Here is a 22,535-nt window from a genome sequence, read left to right as displayed (position 1 = left end):
GATCAAGACCACGGGCCTCACTGAGGCTGGGAACCACAAGTAAGACACAGAGACAACCACCACAATTCTGTGCTTTTCTTTAGCAATGATGAATTCCAGAGTAGAAGTGAGAGAAATGGACAACTGGTTTACCCCCAGACCTGGGGACTGGTAAGACCTGTATGCCAAGTCACACCAAGTGCCATATGTATACGACATCAAATTGCTAAATAAGTGCTGCTTCCATGCATTTATTTCCTGGTGATCTAAGTGAGCTGGTTTGGGGAGAGTGAAAACTGATGGCAGATAACCAAGAAGGCAGGAAACATCAGAATGCCACCACTCCCCCTTTTGAAAAAAGATTTCTGCAAACTAAAGAATCATTTGGGTCACCCACTGCCTCTTTTGGGACTGGACTATTCCCTAGTGATGGGCGATAAGGGAAGGAAACTGGAGAGACTGAAGGAGACGTGGCAATTTTACCAAGCCCACTGCAGCCCTCTGCACACTGTTGACCATCTGCCCGTGAGCAACACCATCACTGCTGACGTTCGACAGGGTCAGGTCTGATTTGGAAGGTTAATACACACCTTAGTACAGCTGCTCCTATTTCTTTGCCTGATCCTTCCTTCATTCAGTAAACGTTTACTGAATACCTGCTTTGTGTCTGATGCTGGGGATTCAATTTTAAACGAGACACAGTCTCTGCCTTAAAGAAGTTATGGCCCTTTTATTCCATCCAAAGACAAAGAAAGGAACTGAAGAAAAAAGTCGTGGGCTTCCCTGGTGGCGCAGTGGTTGAGAGTCCGCCTGCTGATGCAGGGGACACGGGTTCGTGCCCCGGTCCGGGAAGATTCTACGTGCCGCGGAGCGGCTGGGCCTGTGAGCCATGGCCGCTGAGCCTGTGCTCCGTAACGGGAGAGGCCACAACAGTGAGAGGCCTGCGTACCTCAAAAAAAAAAAAAAAAAAAAAAAAAAGTCGTATGCATGAGCCATGCTAGGAATATAGTAGGTTACACTTTCGATCCAATTTCCTATGCCTGACCTTTTCCTTCTTCATCTTTACTATAAAGACTTACAGGTTTTATAAAACGACTGTGTACTTTTAATAGTTTCAAAATACAGCTAATCCTCATTATTTGTGGATTTCCTATTTGCAAATTTGCCTACTCACTAAAATTTACTTGTAACCCCCAAATCAACGCGTGTGGTGCTGTCACAGTTGAATACATGCACTGGCGCAGAGTGGTGACACATCTGAGCTGCCCAATGCACATATTCCCAGCTGAGGGAGGAATGTTAGTACCTCCCAATGTCTTGCAATGTTTCTCATGCTCCGTCTTATTGTTTCAGCTCTCAAACAGTAAACAAGTGCCCTTTTTATGATCTATTTAGTGCCATGTTTTTCACATTTTTGTGCTCTTTGTTGGTGATTTTGCTGTTTAAAATGGTCCCTAAGCATAGTGTTGCAGTGTTGTCTAGTGTGACTAAGTACAAGAGGGCTGAGGTGCCTGTCCCACAGATAAAGTATGTGTACTAGTTAAGCTTTGTTTAGGTGCAAGTGACAGTACATAAGTTCAATTTTGATGACTCAACTGTATTAAATTAAGTGTCTTTAGACAGACATACACGTAAAACAAGGTTATGTATTGACTGGTTGATGAAAATCTTGTGACCAGAGGCTCTCAAGAACCTAATCCTGCATTTCCTCTAGGAGCATTGGTTTAGAATTCATTAATTCAGTGTTCATGGTGAATTTATAAACATAATTACTGTAAATGACTAAAATTGACTGCGTATTTTTAGGCATGGCTTCTGTGCATCCACCATATTACTATTTTACTGTTCTTACTTGCTACCTTTCCTAATCTTATTCCTTGACAAATCTATGAAGTTTTGGGGAGCTCTGTCTCAATCGAATTGTAATCATTCATAGAGAATATCCTACACGTCCAGTACTAAGGTGGGAACTCTGGGGGGAATATGAATGTTGGAAAGTTGATTCCTGTTGGTTTCACATGGCTGTGTGTAATGGCTTATAGACTCATATTTAGTCAGGTCAATTGGAAGTTTATAGCCTGAGATCAAAGGGCCTGAAGTAGATATGTTATTCCTTTGATGAGGCTGGAAGAACATTCTCTAGCAAAATTCCATAACTCTGTGTCTACAAAGGAGCTTTCACAAATATAAAGGAGTATCTCCCAAAGAGTAGCACGTTTAGGGTAGAGTCTGGGCACTGATATTTTCACACAAGTGCCCAAGGTGATTCTAAGGCCTAGCTGTTTGAGAACTCCTACTCTGGCATATAACAAACCAATAAGCTGTGGGGGTTGGAGAGCTCAGGACTGATTCCTGATCTCTGTGTGTGAAGCTGACTTTGCTTAGTAGCTGGTAAGCAGGGAATGGTGTGGTCCCTGTCAACTCCTCCCATTCCTGCTTTCTCCCCTTCCTCTGGTTTGAATCTCAATTCTTACCAGCACTATCCATCAAGGATTTCAAATTCCCTCCCAACAAACAACATTAAACAGACACAGTAACTCTCAGGCTCGTAATTTATGGAGGGCAAAGATATGTATAGGAGAAGTTCAAGATGGCGGAGGAGTAAGACGTGGAGATCACCTTCCTCTCCACAAATACATCAAAAATACATCTACATGTGGAACAGCTCCTACAGAACACCTACTGAACACTGGCAGAAGATCTCAGACTTCTCAAAAGGCAAGAAACTCCCAACGTGCCTGGCCATGTGGCTGACAGAGTCTTGGTGCTCCAGCCAGGTGTCAGGCCTGAACCTCTGAGGTGGGAGAGCCAAGTTGGGACATTGGTCTACCAGAGACCACCGGGCCCCACGTAATATCACATGGCAAAAGCTCTGAGATCTCCACCTCAGTGCTAAGACCCAGCTCCACTCAACGCCCAGCAAGCTACAGTGCTGGACACCTTATGCCAAACAACTAGCAAGACAGGAACACAATGCCACCCATTAGCAGAGAGGCTGCCTAAAATCATAATAAGGCAACAGACAACCCGAAACACACCACCGGATGTGGTCCTGCACACCAGAAAGACAAGATCCAGCCTCACCCACCAGAACACAGGCACTAGTCCCCTCCACCAGGAAGCCTACACAACCCACAGAACCAACCTTAGCCCCTGGGGACAGACAGCAAAAACAATGGGAACTACGAACCTGCAGCCTGCAGAAAGGAGACCCCAAACATAGTAAGGTAAGCAAAATGAGAAGACAGAGAAATACACAGCAGGTGAAGGAGCAAGGTAAAAACCCACCAAACCAAACAAATGAAGAGGAAATAGGCAGTCTACTGGAAAAAGATTTCAGAGTAATGATAGTAAAGATGATGAAAAATCTTGCAAACAGAATGGAGAAAATACAAGAAATGTTTAACAGGGACCTAGAAGAACTAAAGAGCAAATAAACAATGATGAACAACACAATAAAATTAAAAATTCTCTAGAAGGAATCCATAGCAGAATAACTGAGGCAGAAGAACAGATAAATGACCAGGTAGATAAAATAGTGGAAATAACTACCGCAGAGCAGAATAAAGAAAAAAGAATGAAAAGAACTGAGGACAGTCTCAGAGACCTCTGGGACAATATTAAACACAACAACGTTTGAATTATAGGGGTTCCAGAAGAAGAAGAGGAAAAAAAAAGGGGACTGAGAAAATATTTGAAGAGATTATAGTTGATAACTTCCCTAATATGGGAAAGGAAATAGTCAATCAAGCCCAGGAAGCACAGAGAGGCCTATACAGGATAAATCCAAGGAAAATCACACCAAGACACATATTAATCAAACTATCAAAAACTTAAATACAAAGAAAAAATATTAAAAACAGCAAGGGAAAAGCAACAACTAACATACAAGGGAATCCCCATAAGGTTAACAGCTGCTCTTTCAGCAGAAACTCTGCAAGCCAGAAGGGAGTGGCAGGACATATTTAAAGTGATGAAAGGCAAAAACGTACAACCAAGATTACTCTACACAGCAAGGATCTCATTCAGATTAGACAGAGAAATTAAAACCTTTACAGGCAAGCAAAAGCGAAGAGAATTCAGCACCACCAAACCAGCTTTACAACAAATGCTAAAGGAACTTCTCTAGGCAGGAAACACAAGAGAAGGAAAAGACCTACAAAAATAAACCCCAAACAATTAAGAAAATGGTAATGGGAACAAACATATCGATAATTACCTTAACTGTAAATGGATTAAATGCTCCAACCAAAAGACATAGACTGGCTGAATGGATACAAAAACAAGACCCGTATATATGCTGTCTACAAGAGACCCACTTCAGACCTAGAGACACATACAGACTGAAAGTGAGGGCATGGAAAAAGATATTCCATGCAACTGGAAATCGAAAGAAAACTGGAGTAGCAATTCTCATATCAGACAAAATAGACTTTAAAACAAAGACTATTACAAGAGAAGAAAAGGATACTACATAATGATCAAGGGATCAATCCAAGAAGAAGATATAACAATTGTAAATATTTATGCACCCAACATAGGAGCACCTCAATACATAAGGCAAATGCTAACAGCCATAAAAGGGGAAATCGACAGTAACACAATCATAGTAGGGGACTTTAACACCCCACTTTAACCAATGGACAGATCATCCAAAATGAAAATAAATAAGGAAACACAAGCTTTAAATGATACATTAAACAAGATGGACTTAACTGATATTTATAGGACATTCCATCCAAAAACAACAGAATACACATTCTTCTCAAGTGCTCATGGAACGTTCTCCAGGATAGATCGTATCTTGGGTCACAAATCAAGCTTTGGTAAATTTAAGAAAACTGAAATCATATCAAGTATCTTTTCTAACCACAACTCTATGAGACTGGATATCAATTACAGGAAAAAATCTGTAAGAAATACAAACACATGGAAGCTAAACAACACACTGCTTAATAACCAAGAGATCACTGGAGAAATCAAAGAGGATTCAAAAAATACCTAGAAACAAACGACAATGAAAACATGACGACCCAAAACCTATGGGATGCAGCAAAAGCAGTACTAAGAGGGAAGTTTATAGCAATACAATCCTACCTTAAGAAACAAGAAACATTTCAAATAAACAACCTAACCTTACACCTAAAGCAATTACAGAAAGAACAAAAAACCCCCAAAGTTAGCAGAAGGAAAGAAATCATAAAGATCAGATCGGAAATAAAAGAAATGAAGGAAACGATAGCAAAGATCAATAAAACTAAAAGCTGGTTCTTTGAGAAGATAAACAAAATTGATAAGCCATTAGCCAGACTCATCAAGAAAAAAGGGAGAAGATTCAAATCAACAGAATTAGAAATGAGAAAGGAGGAGTAACAGGTGAGACTGCAGAAATACAAAGGATCATGAGGGATTACTACAAGCAACTATATGCCAATAAAATGGACAACCTGGAAGAAATGGACAAACTCTTAGAAATGCACAACCTTCCGAGACTGAACCAGGAAGAAACTGAAAATATGAACAGACAAATCACAAGCACTGAAATTGAAACTGTGATTAAAAATCTTCCAACGAACAAAAGCCCAGGACCAGATGGCTTCATAGGCGAATTCTATCAAATATTTAGAGAAGACCTAACACCTATCCTTCTCAAACTCTTCCAAAATATAGCAGAGACAGGAACACTCCCAAACTCATTCTACGAGGCCACTATCACTCTGACACCAAATCCAGACAAAGATGTCACAAAGAAAGAAAACTACAGGCCAATATCACTGATGAACATAGATGCAAAAATCCTCCACAAAGTACTAGCAAACACAATCCAAAAGCACATTAAAAGGATCATACATTATGATCAAGGGGGGTTTACCCCTGGAATGCAAGGATTCCTCAATATATGCAAATCAATCAACGTGATACACCATATTAACAAATTGAAGGAGAAAAAGCATATGATCATCTCAATAGATGCAGAGAAAGCTTTCGACAAAATTCAACACCCATTTATGATAAAAACCCTCCAGAAAGTAGGCATAGAGGGAACTTTCCTCAACATAATAAAGGCCATGTACGACAAACCCACATTCAACATCATTCTCAATAGTGAAAACCTGAAACTATTTCCACTAAGATCAGGAACAAGACAAGGTTGCCCACTCTCACCACTGCAATTCAACGTAGCTTTGGAAGTTTTAGCCACAGCAATTAGAGAAGAAAAAGAAATAAAAGGAATCCAAATTGGAAAAGAAGAAATAAAGCTGTCACTGTTTGCAGACGACATGATACTATATGTAGAGAATCCTAAAGATGCTACCAGAAAACTACTAGAGCTAATCAATGAATTTGGTAAAGTAGCAGGATACAAAATTAATGCACAGAAGTCTCTTGCATTCCTATAAAATAATGATGAAAAATCTGAAAGTGAAATTAAGAAAACACTCCCATTTACCATTGTAACAAAAAGAATAAAATATCTAGAAATAAACTTACCTAAGGAGACAAAAGACCTGTATGCAGAAAATTATAAGACACTGATGAAAGAATTTAAAGATGATATAAATAGATGGAGAGATATACCATGTTCTTGGATTGGAAGAATCAACATTGTGAAAATGACTCTACTACCCAAAGCAATCTACAGATTCATGCAATCCCTATCAAACTACCACTGGCATTTTTCACAGAACTAGAACAAAAAATTTCACAATTTATATGGAAACACAAAAGACCTCGAATAGCCAAAGAAATCTGGAGAAAGAAATATGGAGCTGGAGGAATCAGGCTCCCTGATTTCAGACTATACTACAAAGCTACAATAATCAAGACAGTATGGTACTGGCACACAAACAGAATTACAGATCAATGGAACAGGATAGAAAGCCCAGAGATAAACCCACGCACATATGGTCACCTTATCTTTGATAAAGGAAGCAAGAATATACAGTGGAGAAAAGATAGCCTCTTCAATAAGTGGTGCTGGGAAAACTGGACAGCTACATGTCAAAGAATGAAATTAGAACTCTCCCTAACACCATACACAAAAATAAACTTGAAACAGAATGTAAGGCCAGACACCATCAAACTCTTAGAGGAAAACATAGGCAGAACACTCTATGACATAAATCACAGCAAGATCCTTTTAGACCCGTCTCCTAGAGACATGGAAATAAAAACAAAAATAAACAAATGGGACCTAATGAAACTTAAAAGCTTTCACACAGAAAAGGAAACCATAAAGACGAAAAGACAACCCTCAGAATGGGAGAAAATATTTGCAAATGAAGCAACTGACAAAGGATTAATCTCCAAAATTTACAAGCACCTCAATATCAAAAACCAAAGAACCCAGTCCAAAAATGGGCAGAAGACCTAAATAGACATTTCTCCAAAGAAGATATACAGATTGCCAGCAAACCCATGAAAGAATGCTCAACATCATTAATCATTAGAGAAATGCAAATCAAAACTACAATGAGGTACCATCTCACACCGGTCAGAATGGCCATCATCAAAAAATCTACAAACAATAAATGTGGAGAAAAGGGAACCCTCGTGCACTGTTGGTGGGAATGTAAATTGATACAACCACTATGGAGAACAGTATGGAGCTTCCTTAAAAAACTAAAAATAGAACTACCATGAGACCCAGCAATCCCACTCCTGGGCATATACCCTGAGAAAACCATAATTCAAAAAGAGTCATGTACCAAAATGTTCATTGCAGTTCTATTTACAATAGCCAGGACATGGAAGCAACCTAAGTGTCCATCGACAGATGAATGGATAAAGAAAATGTGGCATATATATACAGTGGAATATTACTCAGCCATAAAAAGGTATGAAACTGAGTTATTTGTAGTGAGGTGGATGGACCTAGAGACTGTCATACAGAGTGAAGTAAGTCAGAAAGAGAAAAGCAAATACTGTATGCTAACGCATATATATGGAATCTAAAAGAAAAAAACAAAAAAAGATCATGAAGAACGTAGGGGCAAGATGGGAATAAAGATGCAGACCTACTAGAGAATGGAGCTGAGGATACGGGGAGGGGGAAGGGTACGCTGGGACAAAGTGAGAGAGTGGCATGGACATATATACACTACCAAATGTAAAACAGACAGCTAGTGGGAAGCAGCCACATAGCACCGGGAGATCAGCTCGGTGCTTTGCGACCACCTAGAGGGGTGGGATAGGGAGGGTGGGTGGGACGAAGATGCAAGAGGGAAGAGATATCGGGACATATGTATATGTATAACTAATTCACTTTGTTATAAAGCAGAAACTAACACACCATTGTAAAGCAATTACACTCCAATAAAGATGTTAAAAAAAAAAAGCAAACAAAATACAATAAAACATGAAATTTTATTTCATAACTTAGATATTTGGGCATATAATTACTTTCATGACCAGTTTAAGTCATATAGTCTTCCGTGTTTTATGTCTCTACAATAAAAAACTAAATCAAACTAAATCAACTAAAAAAAAAATGTGACCCATATACTAAGATTGTTCATATGGAAAAATTCAATTTGAAATGTAATATAGACCTATGCCTGCCAGTGAGTTTAAGGACAGGGCAGTATTCAGCCTTTATGGTCCTGGCCCAGGCATGTTTTCTCCTGTGATCTTGGGAACGATATTGCTTTTCCAGTCAGTGACTATGCAAGCAGGCAGACATGGTCAAAACATTTTCTCACAAGGGAGATGCCAACATTTGGAGGTCTATCAAACATTCTCTCTCCTTCGTGTGAGATACAGCAGTGGGTAAGAGGCTGCTGCTTAAACACACCCACAGTAACAGGGAAGCAGAAATAGGGGTAAAAGAAAGAAAAGACTCATCAAGTACGAAAAAGTTTAGTAAAAGAGTGGTAAAAACAAAGCTGTTCCAGTATGTTCAGAGATCTTGCATTGTGCACATGGTTTATGAGGATAAAAGAGACATTCAAATAAAAAAAGACTTCCTTTTTTATGTCAGCTGAAGGATAACCATGTTAAAATCAGGGACAATTATGACCACATTATTGGGATTGCTAATAATAATAATAACATTAGCATACCGTTAATTTTCCATGGTCTCTGTGAAGATTTAGCATACAGCTAAGTTTCTTAAGCAAAGGAAATAAATGGTAGTCAGGAGATATCTGAATCTGATTAAGAGACATCTTAATCATATTCATCACATTGAGCCTCACATAGCTGGATACATCTTTACATGAAGCTGTTGTTTTTAAGTAGGGTAGTCTGTAACTCCAACATCACTACTTATATATGTGCACGTAATGGGAAAATGAAAGCAAAGTTTCCTTAAAATAGAGCAGTAGTTCTCAACTGTGGGGTGTGGGTGGGGTCCGTTTGACCCCCAGGGGAAATTTGGCAACGTCTGAAAGACATTTTTGATTGTCACAACTGGAGAGGGTTAGTGCTTCTGGCATCTAGTGGGTAGAGGCCTGGGAGGCTGCTAAACATCCTACAATACACAACATATTCCCCGTCAACAAAGAATTATCAAGCCCCAAATGCCAATAGTGCCAAGGCTGAGAAACCCTGGAGTGCCTGACAAAACAAGAGGACAGCAGAGTTAGGGTATCAGAGAACTTATGAAAAAAGGTCATGCTGATTGTCAAGTCAGAAGACAGGGGGACTGATAACAATCAATTCTGCCACTATCTAAAGGGCAATTTATGACTAGGAATGACTGGTGGGAAGCTTTCCCAATAACATGGTTCACATTTTAGATTTGTAATAGCTTATAGGAGGGATATTACTGATATTTAGGTTAACTTGCAAATATCATCATGGAGAGCAAACACTGTATTATTCTATCAAACGGCCCTTAAAGTCACTGTTGGAGAGAGTATGGACCAAGGGGAATATTGGTTTAATCCAGTACAGCATCACTTATTTTATGCTTTCACGTATCTCATCGTTCAAAGATTAGAATCCAAACTTGCCTTCTCAGAGTCATGAAGGAGTCCTACAAATACTTATCAATGGTTTATTGAAACAGTTACCAAGTCTTTACTGAGAATTTATATTATTCTCTAAACTGAGTTTTCATGGAAGATTTGTGTAAGAAAATGAGACGTGATGGAGGATGGGCTCAGAGACTCAAACCAGCTGAATAATCAGTGGGTTGCTAAACTGGAAAACAACTTTGCCCTTATGTTATTCTGTACAAATCTTAAGTAATGCGAGTTAGGAAGACATCAAGAAAATGAAACATTCCCCAAACCTAGTTTTGCGGTAGAGACTATGGGGGGATTATCTCACAGTCCCTTTATTTCAGAACCACTGGCAATGATCTAGGTCCTGCTCCCAGGAGAGATAAAGTGAGAAGACAAGCAGTTTGTGGGGTCTAACTCTGTTGAGGGTGAGAGGGTCTTGGAAACATGGAGGGGCATTGCCCAAAGTAGCAAGAAAAATAGCTGCGGGGGAAGAGACAAAGCACAGGCTGAGGTACACTTGGCATGGACAATGGCTGAGGCAATGGTGTAAGAGAAGAATGAGTAGTAAAACTTTACCAGGCCTGTGATAGAGTCAAAACCTTATGGGTTCCTTGCAGGGCAGGAGAGATTCTGGAAGCTTTTAGAGTTCCTCCTTGTAGAACGTTTAGGGACTTTATTGTTGGGAGTGGAATCTGTGCGTGTGAGGTGACTCACACTGGCTTTGCTGTCGTATCATCGGGGTCCCACTCACTCTCTAGACTAAAAGATAGTTTTCAAATGTAAATAACGTTTTTTTTTTTGAAATTAACATTTTTCCTCAAAATATTTATAAATTACTGAGCCAAATTATGGAGAAAAAAGAAATACGTATCAGTGTCATCTGCACTGAGGGACACCAATAAGCACTTTAGCTTTAATTTACTTGTAAGATAAAATATTGCCTTAATTCTCTTCAGATAAAGAAAACTTCACATATTCCTGGAATTTTAAAGTGAATCTAAGCATATATTAATTTTTATCTATTTAACATAAATTAGCGATTAAATCAACTGTATTTTCTTTGATAAATGAATTACTAAAGTAAAAAATATATAAATTGATTTTATTCTTTAGCATTAGGAAGAAGGCAATAATAATTATGATTGTATTCAATGATTTAGTGCACATGAACTTTTAGGTAGTTGGAAAATCTGCTAAAACTGTCTATTATAAATTTGCTGTTGGACTTTAACACAGTAATAAAATCATATAATTCCCATGGTTAGGAATAATTCAGATGCACTCCTGGTACATGGAGAAGTAAACGGGAAAAATTTTTTTCTATATGAAGTGATTTTTGAAAATAGTGATATATAGCACAATTAATCCAGGCTTCAATAAACTGTCTACTTTTGGGATGAAGAGGGTAAATAAAAATTAGATGTTTTTTAGAATAAAGCAGACACATGCACACTGAAGGCAACTTATTCATTGCCTACTGTCTTCCTGATAGGTTGACAGAATTATCAATGTAAAATTTTGTGTGCATGTGTTTGGCTGGAAGAGGAACCACAATGGAGTTATCTGATGCTTTGGGGTTCTGTGCTCTTGTTTTGGACTAAACAAGAAAACAGCTGTTTCTGAATACAACTGGAGTATGCAGTTTAGTTAGGAAGCCAGCTCTTTTGAATTAACCCAGCCTGCTCTTACTGACTTTATATGCTAAGCAAAATACTGAAAATAACAAAAACACTTTTCTCAAATGAAGAGATGAGCTATAATGGATATTTTAATAATTATCTTGGAATAGAAAAACTAATAACTATTATTCATTTAATGAGTTTTTAGAGAAAGAAAAATAAAACATCACAGTTAATCTCTTCACATTCACAGAAATAATCTAACATTCTTGTTGTAATTATTACTATACACCTGGCATTTATACAAAAACATAATTGGCTGTGTTAACACTGAAAAATTTATTGAAGGTAGAAAGTACTCTTCTATCATGGGTTTCATTTTTTAGAAATTAAAAAAAGAAGAAAACCAAGCATTTTCAGAAATTTAAAAAGAACCTGGGCATTTTAGGTATTAAGAAAAAGACAATAGGGCATCTCAGTACCTTGAAACTATGAAAAGAATAGAACTGTCTGTGCTAATAAGAACAGATATCCAACATATACAAAAATAAACTCATAATGAATTAAAGACTTAAAGGTAAGCCTTGAAACCATAAAACGCCTGGAAGAGAACACAGGCAGTAAACACTATGACATGGGTCTCAGCAATATTTTTTAGATCTGTCTTCTCAGGCAACAAAAACAATAATTAACAAATGGTACTACATCTCACTAAAAAGCTTTTGCACACTGAAGGAAACCATTAACAAAATGAAAAGGCAACCTATTGAAAGGGAGTAGATAACTTGCAAGTGATACATCTGACAGGGGTTAATATTCAAAATAATGTATGCAACTTAATATCTAACAAACAATCCAACTGAAAAATGGGCAGAGGATCTGAACAGACACATTTCCAAAGAAAACATACGGATGGCCAACAGGTACATGAAATGATACTCAACATCAGTGATCATCAGGAAAATGCAGATCAAAATCATAATGAGATATCACCTCACACCTGTCAGAATGGCTATCCTCAAAAAGACCAAAAATAACAAGCGTTGGCAAGGATGTGGAGAAAAGGGAACCTTTATGCACTGTTGGTGGGAATGTAAATTTGTACAGCCACTGTGGAAAACCAGTATGGAGGTTTTAAAAATAGAACTACCATATAATGCAGCAATTCCACTTTTGGGTATTTACCTGAAGAAAACACAAATTCAAAAAGACGTATGCACCCCTATGTTCACTGCAGCATTATTTACAATAGCTAAGATATGAAGCAAGCTAAGTGTCCATTGATAGATGAATGGTTAAAGATGATGTGGTATATATACAATGGACTATTACCCAGCCATAAAAAGAAAATGTTGCCATTTGTGAAAACATGGATGGTTCTAGAAGGTATTATGCTAAGTGAAATAAGTCAGACAGAGAAAGAGAAATATCCTATGATTTCACTTACATGTGGAATCTAAAAAACAAATGAACAAACAAAACGAACCAAAAACAGGTTCATAGATACAGAGAACAAACTGGTGATTGCCAGTGGGGAGGGGAATGAGGGATTGGGTGAAATAGGTGAAGGGGATTAAGAGGTACAAACTTCCAGTTATGAAATAAATAAGTTACAGGGATGTGATATACAGCATAAGAAATACAGTCAATAACACTGTAATAATTTTGTATAGTGACAGATGGCTACTAGATTTACTGTGGTGATCATAATGTATTTATTAAATGCTGAATCACTATGTTGCACACCTGAAACTAATATTGTGTGTCAACTATACTTCAAGAGATTAAAAAAAGATGTCCAAGATATATTGGCGAAATAAAAATATTAAGTATGATCACAGTTTCATCAAAACAAAGAACAGACATGAATAGACATGTATGTATACATATGCAGAGAACATTTTTAACAGGATATGCAAGAAACAGAGTAAACATGATTAGTAGCAGGACAGAGGAGTTTTATTTTTCATTTACACTATTCTTTATTGTTTGGATTTTTAAAACTATGAGTTTTAAAATATATAAAAGTAATATAAAAGTATATAAAATATAAAAAAGTATAATATATAAAAGTAATATAAAAGTATATTACTTTTACCGAGAGAAATGGAAATAAAAATAAACAAATGGGACCTAATGAAACTTAAAAGCTTTTGCACAGCAAAGGACACCATAAACAAGAAGAAAAGACAACCCTCAGAATGGGAGAAAATACTTGCAAATGAAGCCAGTGACAAAGGATTAATCTTCAAAATTTACAAGTAGCTCATGCAGCTCAATATCAAAAACACAAACAACCCAATCCAAAAATGGGCAGAAGACCTAAATAGACATTTCTCCAAAGAAGATATACAGATTGCCAACAAACACATGAAAGGATGCTCAACATTACTAATCATTAGAGAAGTGCAAATCAAAACTACAATGAGGTATCACCTCACACCAATCAGAATGGCCATCATCAAAAAATCTACAAACACTAAATGCTGGAGAGGGTGTGGAGGGAAGGGAACCCTCTTGCAGTGTTGGTGGGAATGTAAATTGATACAGCCACTATGCAGAACAGTATGGAGGTTCCTTAAAAACTAAAAATAGAACTACCATGAGACCCAGCAATCCCACTCCTGGGCATATACCCTGAGAAAACCAAAATTCAAAAAGAGTCATGTACCACAATGTTCACTGCAGCTCTATTTACAATAGCCAGGACATGGAAGCAACCTAAGTGTCCACTGACAGATGAATGGATAAAGAAGATGTGGCACATACATACAATGGAATATTACTCAGCCATAAAAAGAAATGAAATTGAGTGATTTGTAGTGAGGTGGATGGACCTAGAGACTGTCATACAGAGTGAAGTAAGTCAGAAAGAGAAAAACAAATACTGTATGCTAACCCATATATATGGAATCTAAAAAAAAAAAAAAAATGGTTCTGAAGAACCTAGGGGCAGGACAGGAATAAAGATGCAGATGTAGAGAATGGACTTGAGGACATGGGGAGGGGGAAGGGTAAGCTGGGACGAAGTGAGAGAGTGGCATGGACATATATACACTACCAAATGTAAAACAGATAGCTAGTGGGAAGCAGCTGCATAGCACAGGGAGATCAGCTCGGTGCTCTGTGACCACCTAGAGGGGTGGGATAGGGAGGAGATATGGGGATATATGTAAATGTATAGCTGATTCACTTTGTTACAAAGCAGAAACTAACACACCGTTGTAAAGCAATTATACTCCAATGAAGGAAAAAAAAAGTATATTACTTTTATAGTGTAAATCCTCAAATTAATTAAAATTTTTATACAAGGAACTTTAATGACAATTTTCCTCCCCAAATAAATGAATGCTACAGATTAATGCTTAGGCTATCAAAAATAAAGAGCCTAAAAAAGAAATGGTCCATGATACAAACACAAATAAACTAAGACTGTCAGCACTTCTTTTTTCCCAAACCTTCTGAGTTTCTTTCCTCCCTGATAGCAGCAATTTTCTTCCTTTTAAGAGATGCAAATTTACAGCACACTGTGATAAAAATGTTCTGGAATGAACTTGAGGAAAACGTTCTCCTATACCCCTGTGGTACAGGTTAATTTGTCTGGGGATTCTCTAGCCAATTGTGGAGAGTAACGAACAAGGCCCGTCCCCTCCTCTTGCAGTGGAGAAGTCAAATGCTGCCATCACCCGCTAACACTTCAATGACCCAGACGAAATGTTAGAAGGTACCTGGTACATTTAGCGACAGACAGGTGTGTTCCACTTGGAAGGACTTAGGAGATTCAGCAGCTACCAAAAGGTATAATTTTACTTCTTATTCTATAGTTTGAATAGAAATAACTTAAAAAAGAAAAAAAAAAACTACTGAGGAGGTTTCTTTCCTTTTTTCCTTAAGAAGTATAGACAATACAATTCTAAAGACCTCCACATGAAGAAAGGGTACAATGAAACAAACATAAAACAGGGAGGTAAAAAAGCAAAACGTGGCTGGCTGTGCAGGTAACAGCTGTCTACCTGTGTTGCTGACTAGGTGGTAGAGGAAAAAGGGCACCAGCCTGAGAGCATGGAGGCCGAGCTCCAACCAGGAGGGTCATTCTGAACAAACCCCTTATAACCTTCCTGGATCTACCCTGATTTCCTCATCTACAAAGTGAAGGAGTTGACTAGAATCACCAGGGTTGATCTCTAAGGTTCCTTCCATGTCATCAATTCTATAATTCTACGAACTTAGGACCCACCCCTCCCACGCCCCAATTCTAGTCACTTATCACAGATCACTTTTCATGCCCTTCTTTTTTTTAAAAAAAAAACCAAACCCTTATATATGATAATAAAAATAAAACTTGCACATGAAATTAAACATCTGATAGAATTTGTGGTAGGTTTATAAGGCAGGATCTTGATAAAAATCAAACCATAACATATTCTGATAAAGAAACTAAACTGAAGAAATACAACTATGCCAGGTGCTAAGGAAGCCCAGTTACACATTTCTCAAGGGCTGGCTGTTTGTGTCATGACTCAGAGTGTACCCAAGGCATTTTGGTTACCTGGGATGACATTAACGTTTCCCAGGGACTTCTTACGTACGTGTAGGTCATTCTTTACACTTTCTCCCACAGGGAAGCAAAATACTGTCTAACTATACATGTGGTACATTCCACATGTAAAGTTAAATACATATATGTAAGATTCTACTTTAACACATGGATTCAGATAAAGCAGATCAAATCATGTTCTTCAACAAAAGAAATCCTTGCATCTTAAAACTTAAAGCCTTATTCGAGCTCCATCTTCTCCATGAGAACTTTTCTACTTCCTTCCCTAAATGTATTCTTATCCTCTGCAACTTCCTTGCTTTACCTATTTTATGTTTTTAAATGTTTTACTTGCATATCTACAAGTTCTTTGAGATCTATTAGAATTAGGATTTGGGAAGCAGTGGGATAGCCTGAAGCAGACCTCAAGGGTCAAGTTGGATATCTGAAGAATTGTCTGTTGGAATATGAATATAAAGGTCTATTTCAAGCATGGAGATCAGTCTGTGAGAAGAAAAGGCACAGAGAATTAAAAAATCGATTACAGTCTAAACTAAGACTATGATGCAGTGAGTTCTGCTAAGTAGAGCGTGGCACAGGCAGTGAGAACTGGGAGTCTTAGAAGCAGGTAAGAGGTTTCCATCCACAGGAACACAGGCATGTCAGGAAGAGGCAGCCAGAAAGACACTGACAGAGTTCCTTATATCTCCTCTGGCTGAGGCAGAATGAGCTCGAGGCTGTTGGACAGGAATATACAAAGGTGGGGGGTAGGTAACCCTAATTTCAAAGGTCAGCATGATGCAGAGTTGGGAATACCAGTAAGCCAGTAAGCCACTACAAGTAAAGGTTGTGTCTTTCCTAGCATCTCACACAGTTCCTGACATAGACTACAAGTCTTGTTAGCTGTCACAACGACTCTATGCCGATGTTATAAATGCTTTCATTGCATTATATGTCTTTAGGTTAAATTTATATTAGCATCTTCCTAAATTCTTAAATCTGGTGAATTCCAAACAATGGATACTAATATACATGCAACATTTACTCACAGCCACATTTCATGCCAGTCCTTTCAACTGTATCCCTTGTAGTCCCATACTGTTATAGGCAACCATCACCATAAATCCTTGCTGGATTTGAAACTGGAGTTTTACCAAGAATTGTTTTTGTTTCAGTTCTTTGCAGCATAAGCTGTTCATTCACACAGAACCCAACCGTGAACCATGGGGGCTGGAATTAATACTGGCCTCCTCTTAGCTCTTTGCTGCTGATTTTAGGCTATTATACTTTAAGAGCGCTCCTCCTTGGGTGCCTTGACATTGGCTATAACACCCTCTATTTATCTTTGCAGCTGTTACCTTTGGACCTTGTGGTCACTCTAACACAATGCTTCTCAATGCTGGCTGTACATTACAATCACCTGGAAAGCTTTTGCAATCTACCCATGCCAAGGTCCCATTCCAACCCACTTAAATCAATTTGTGGGTGTGGAGACAGACATTTATTTATTTATTTTAAAAAATTTCTCATGTGACTTCAATGTGAAGCCAAGGTTGGCACATCTGCTCTAACACAAGAATTAAGAACTTCAGCTCCAGGTTCACCTGTGTTCTCTTCATCCCAACTCTTGCAACCATCCTCGAATTTTAATGTCCAAGAGAACAACCTGCCCGATAGTCTGGGTCCTAATTCCTTGACCAGCTCAATTCTAATAACACGTCCTTTGATTTCACTCCAGCTCTTATACACAACTCTGTGGATTTACCATAACTTTGGGTTGCTTGACATCTGATACATAATATTAAATAAGTGAAAGAATTTCTGGCTTTACAGAATTTTTTCTTTTTTTGGAACCAAGCAAATAAACCACTTTATTTTCAGCTAGTGGGAGAAAAACCTGGAATTACAGGCGAGCCCCCATTGCAGCAGTTCACACTGTCGTGAAAAGTTGGCTTACAAAGTCCTTTAATGAGTTCCTGCCTTCTTGCTCTGCATAGTACATCGGTATCTTCTCCATAGATGGGAAGGTAACCATGGCTCCTGTTCTCCAAAAAATTAGGTTTAAGTTAATGGTATGACTTAAGGAGCTCAAGCCCGTCTAGCTTTATCTGGCTTTACAGGCCGTAGCTCCAGTCTGTTAACTGCTTTCTCGTTTGACACTTTCCTGCTGCCACTTGGGCGTGGGTGGCTTGCTGCAAGCTTGCAGAGAACCCTGCTTTCTAAGTCTGCTGGTCTTCTCCCGACTGCACGTCCTTTCTGGTCCGGGTGACCCTCCATGGTGTGTCACTCCAGTGACTTGTCTGACCAGTGTTACTGAGCCTCTTATCCTCTTCTTCCCCATCACCACCCCCCAACAGCTCCAGTTATGCATCCAACTAAATCTGCCTTCTCCACTGCTAGGCCCTAGATGCTAAGCGCTACTGAGAAAAAACCCAACTGCACATTCAATCCAGAATGACGTCACCTGGATTTTTATGGCATCCAAATAGCAGCTCCCAGAACTACTCAGGAATCTCCTTATATGTCCCGCATGAGCCCCTGCTCCTGCTGTCCTTACAGGTATTCTAACAGTCACTACTCTTCTTCCTATCTCACTCCTATCACATTTGAAGTGGACCTTCCTTTCAGTTTTGGAGAACATGAAGATATCCTCAATTTCGAGACTTCCACGCTATCAACTTACCTGCATCCTCTTCCACATTTACCTGTCTCGGCGGGGGGGCTGATGCTCTATGCTCAGCACAGCCAGACAATCTAATCCTTCGCTGAGGGGGCTGTCCTGGGCATTCTAGGATGTTTAGCAACATCTGTGACCTCTACCCATTAGATGCCAGTAGTACCCCTCTCCTTGCAGATATCTGCAAAGATTTCTCCAGGCATTGTCAAATGTCTCCTCGCGACAAAATCACCCTCAGTGGAGAACCACTGCTCTAGGCCAAGACTAATCTATCAACCTGTCCTCCCAATGAAAACCTCCTGCTTCCTCTAAGATCCATGTGTGCTTTCTTTATCTACCTTCAACCTGAACCTGTCCTACTGGCTTTGACTCCTTAGGGTATCATTTTATGTCATTCCAATATTTAAAAAGTCATTCCTGGAACCAGGTCTCCCTCCAGCCACTGCTTGACTTTTTTTTTTTTTTTCTTCCTTCCTTCAAGTGAAGAGGCTCTGGGAATGACTTCCACGAGTTCACTTGCTGAGGCCCATTCTACTCTTCGATCCTCCTACTAGTATGAATCCATGACACTAGTGCAAAGGTGTCAGGATCCTCCTGATGTCCACATGCTGAGACCCTAACTGCCTGTTTCTGACACTCCTGTCTGTACCCTCCTGGAACCTCTATTTTCCCCTGGCTTCCAGGCCACTTCTTTCCTTCCCCTTTGATTACTCTTTTTTTTTTTTTTTTTTTTTTTTGCGGTACGCGGGCCTCTCACTGTTGTGGCCTCTCCCGTTGCGGAGCACAGGCTCCAGACGCGCAGGCTCAGCGGCCATGGCTCACGGGCCCAGCTGCTCCGCGGCATGTGGGATCCTCCCGGACCGGGGCATGAACCCGTGTCCCCTGCATCAGCAGGAGGACTCCCAACCACTGCGCCACCAGGGAAGCCCTGATTACTCTTTCTTAATCTTCTTCCCTTCACCTGACTGTCCCTTAGATATTGAATACCAGTAAGTGTTCCACTGGGATTCTGTCCTTGGCCGCCTCCTCTCAGAACTCTTTCTCCTGTGCTCTCTCCTTCATTACAAGCTTCAACTTTCCTGATATAATACAATGGATACATTAACTTCTCCCACTGTATTCTGAAGCCCTATGTTCTCTGAAATTCCAATCCTGAATTTCTGGCCTCCTAGTGAATATTTCTACCTGGGAGCCCTACAGACACCACTAACAAATCAGGATATCTAAAACAACTCATCACATCCTACTCCCACCATTCCCTGTCTCTATCTCCCCAAATCTTCCTTGCTCTTTTATTATTTCTGTGGTACCGTATCCATGCAGTTGTATAATAAAGTCAGGGCCCTTAGCACACGCCTAGATTCCAACTTCACTAACCGCATCCACTCAATCACAAAATCCTGTCAGTTTTACCTTATGACCACAACCCTCCACATCTGCACTAGTTCAGGCTTTTGTATTTTATTTCAATGGACTCATAACCAATTTCCCTGCCCCAGGTCTCAGCTACCTCTAACTCAACCACCGTGCTACCACTAGAATGGCATTTTCATCCTGTAAATCTGTACATGTTACTCCCCGGGCGACCTTCTCCAGGAATCCCCTCTCTCTGAGGGCTACCGTCTAAGCATCTGAGCAGAGCACACTAGGCCTGGCTCCTGTATTTCTCTTATCCTTCTTTCCATCAGACCCCATGCTCACCAAACACAACCATACTATACCACACCTTACTCAAGTTATTCCCTTTGCTAGAAAGTTTTTTCCTATGATCATCTACCTAACACATACTTTTTCATCCTATAAGCCTCAGCTCAAGCCTGACCTCCTCTGGGAACTTCCTGGACTCCCCGGAGAAGATTTAGAGTGTTTCTTCCTGTGTGTGTCCAAAGCATCATGCACAGATCTTCATGACAGCTCCTACCATAGTGTGCTGGAATCACCTGCTTGTAGGAGTCTCACCTACCAGCCTGTAGGCTACTCAAGGCCAGGTGCATTGACTACTCAGTCTTTTTTCAGTGAGGACTAATAGTGTGCTTAGCATGGAAGTGAGCACTCAACAAATACAGAATGAATGGCAGGATGATACATGACAGGTTCAACTGTCAAAAAACTCTATCACGACATGGTATTTGTTAAAAAAAAAAATATATATATATATATATATATATATATATATATATATGCCTGCTAGTTCATGGAGTCAAAAAGAACTGAAGTTATTCAGTCTAAGGTAAGAGCTAATGTCACATAATAAAATAAGTTAAATAAGGTAATATATATGGTGGTACAGTGCTTATAAACTTTTCTATCAAAGCACTACCAACATCAGAATTCTGCCTGATATCCTTGAGGGAGCTGATGGCATAGGGTGAAAAAACATGACATTTCTCTGGCTAATAACAGATCCATATTTATTTTAACCTGAAAGCATTTAAAATTCCTAGCAAGTTAAGAGGAATGATCCGGGAAGATATGACATCTTTAGTCTATGAGCCCCAGTCATTGTTAGCATAAATGTGGACCCTTCAGGTGGGGCTGAGGACAGTGTCAGTATCACAGTTACAGAAACGTGGAGAGTGGAAATAGCGTCACACTTAAAGTTACAAGTTCTACTTTGGGTTCTCGTCCCATCACTTGGGCTGTGACTTGGGGTTTATTTTAATTTCTCTGAGCCTCCTCAGTTTCCTTATCTGGAAAATGGCTATAATAATATTTGCCTTATATATTTCAAAATGTTGATGCCAATATTAGAAGAAATAATAATGTAAACAATGAAGGATGTAAACATGAAAAATAAAGTAATATTTCATCCAGAGAGAGTGAAAATCAAAGTACGTGGAATACATAGTCTTGCAAACATTTACCTTTTGTGGAGCTGAAAAAGCTTTTTCCGTTTTGGCTTTTTCCTTAGGGGTTAAAGGAGGGGATCGCTCCTTTACCTCTGGAGGCTGTTCTCGATACAGTGCTGGAATTGAACAAAGAATTCATGCAATCAAATCGAGCACCGTTCCACGGGGCAAAACAGCAATGGGGGGCAGACAGGAAACTAAACACACCGATATTCACACTTCCTTGGTGTAACAATAAGCTACCCAGAACTTATTGTTAAGGCGATTTGTAGTCTTACACATTCCTTATCCAAAGAACACAACTTATGATTGGCAACTTTTGATCAGCAGGATTTCAGAAATGCAGAAAGTGTCATTTTCACTTACTATGTATGTGGTCATGCAGATGCTTATTTTACCTTAATCCATATTTACCAAGAACCTGCTATATGCAGGGACATCAGCTAGGTACCACTGGAGGAGATACGAAGATGACCAAAGACAGTCCTTGCTCTCAAGGAGCTTACAATCTGGTCAGAGACAGATATGTTCACAATTAACTGTAATATAAAACTGACTGTGACATTATTCTGAAGAGAGATAATAACAAAGACAAGTTCTGATGTGGGGATAGCAAATGCTTAATGGAAAAAGTGGTAGGTGTGTCAGACTGAAAAATAGGGAGGATTTTGCCAGGCAGAGGTGTGGATAAAGGATAATTTGTGAAGATGGTATGAAACAAGTAAGCACAGGGCTGGGACTATACATGACACAGGATCCACTCAGTGTTGGATCTAAGATTCTTATAAGATTATAATCTGTATAATCTACTTAATCTACATGTGGTGTTGAATCTAAAAAGTTATGTGGGAATTTTAAAGGGCTAAAAAGGAAATCTGTTCTGGTTAAATAACTTGGGCAACTCCGAATTGAGAGAAAGTGATA

The 22,535-nt window shown here is 39.2% G+C and overlaps 1 protein-coding gene across 1 annotated transcript in view; it reads right to left on the bottom strand.

Annotated features, from left to right (window-relative positions):
- Positions 1-22,535, bottom strand: part of AHI1 (Abelson helper integration site 1) — a 218,894-nt gene that overhangs the window by 41,080 nt on the left and 155,279 nt on the right. The window contains exon 25 of the mRNA XM_060029925.1: positions 21,627-21,727. Coding sequence (XP_059885908.1) covers positions 21,627-21,727 — 101 coding nt within the window. The remainder of the gene's footprint in view (positions 1-21,626; positions 21,728-22,535) is intronic.

The sequence above is a fragment of the Delphinus delphis genome, chromosome 14 (assembly GCF_949987515.2).
Source record: "Delphinus delphis chromosome 14, mDelDel1.2, whole genome shotgun sequence".
In the NCBI taxonomy this organism is placed as follows: Eukaryota; Metazoa; Chordata; class Mammalia; order Artiodactyla; family Delphinidae; genus Delphinus; species Delphinus delphis.
Note: the sequence above shows the minus strand (reverse complement) of the source record. Positions and strands in the feature narration are given on the sequence as shown.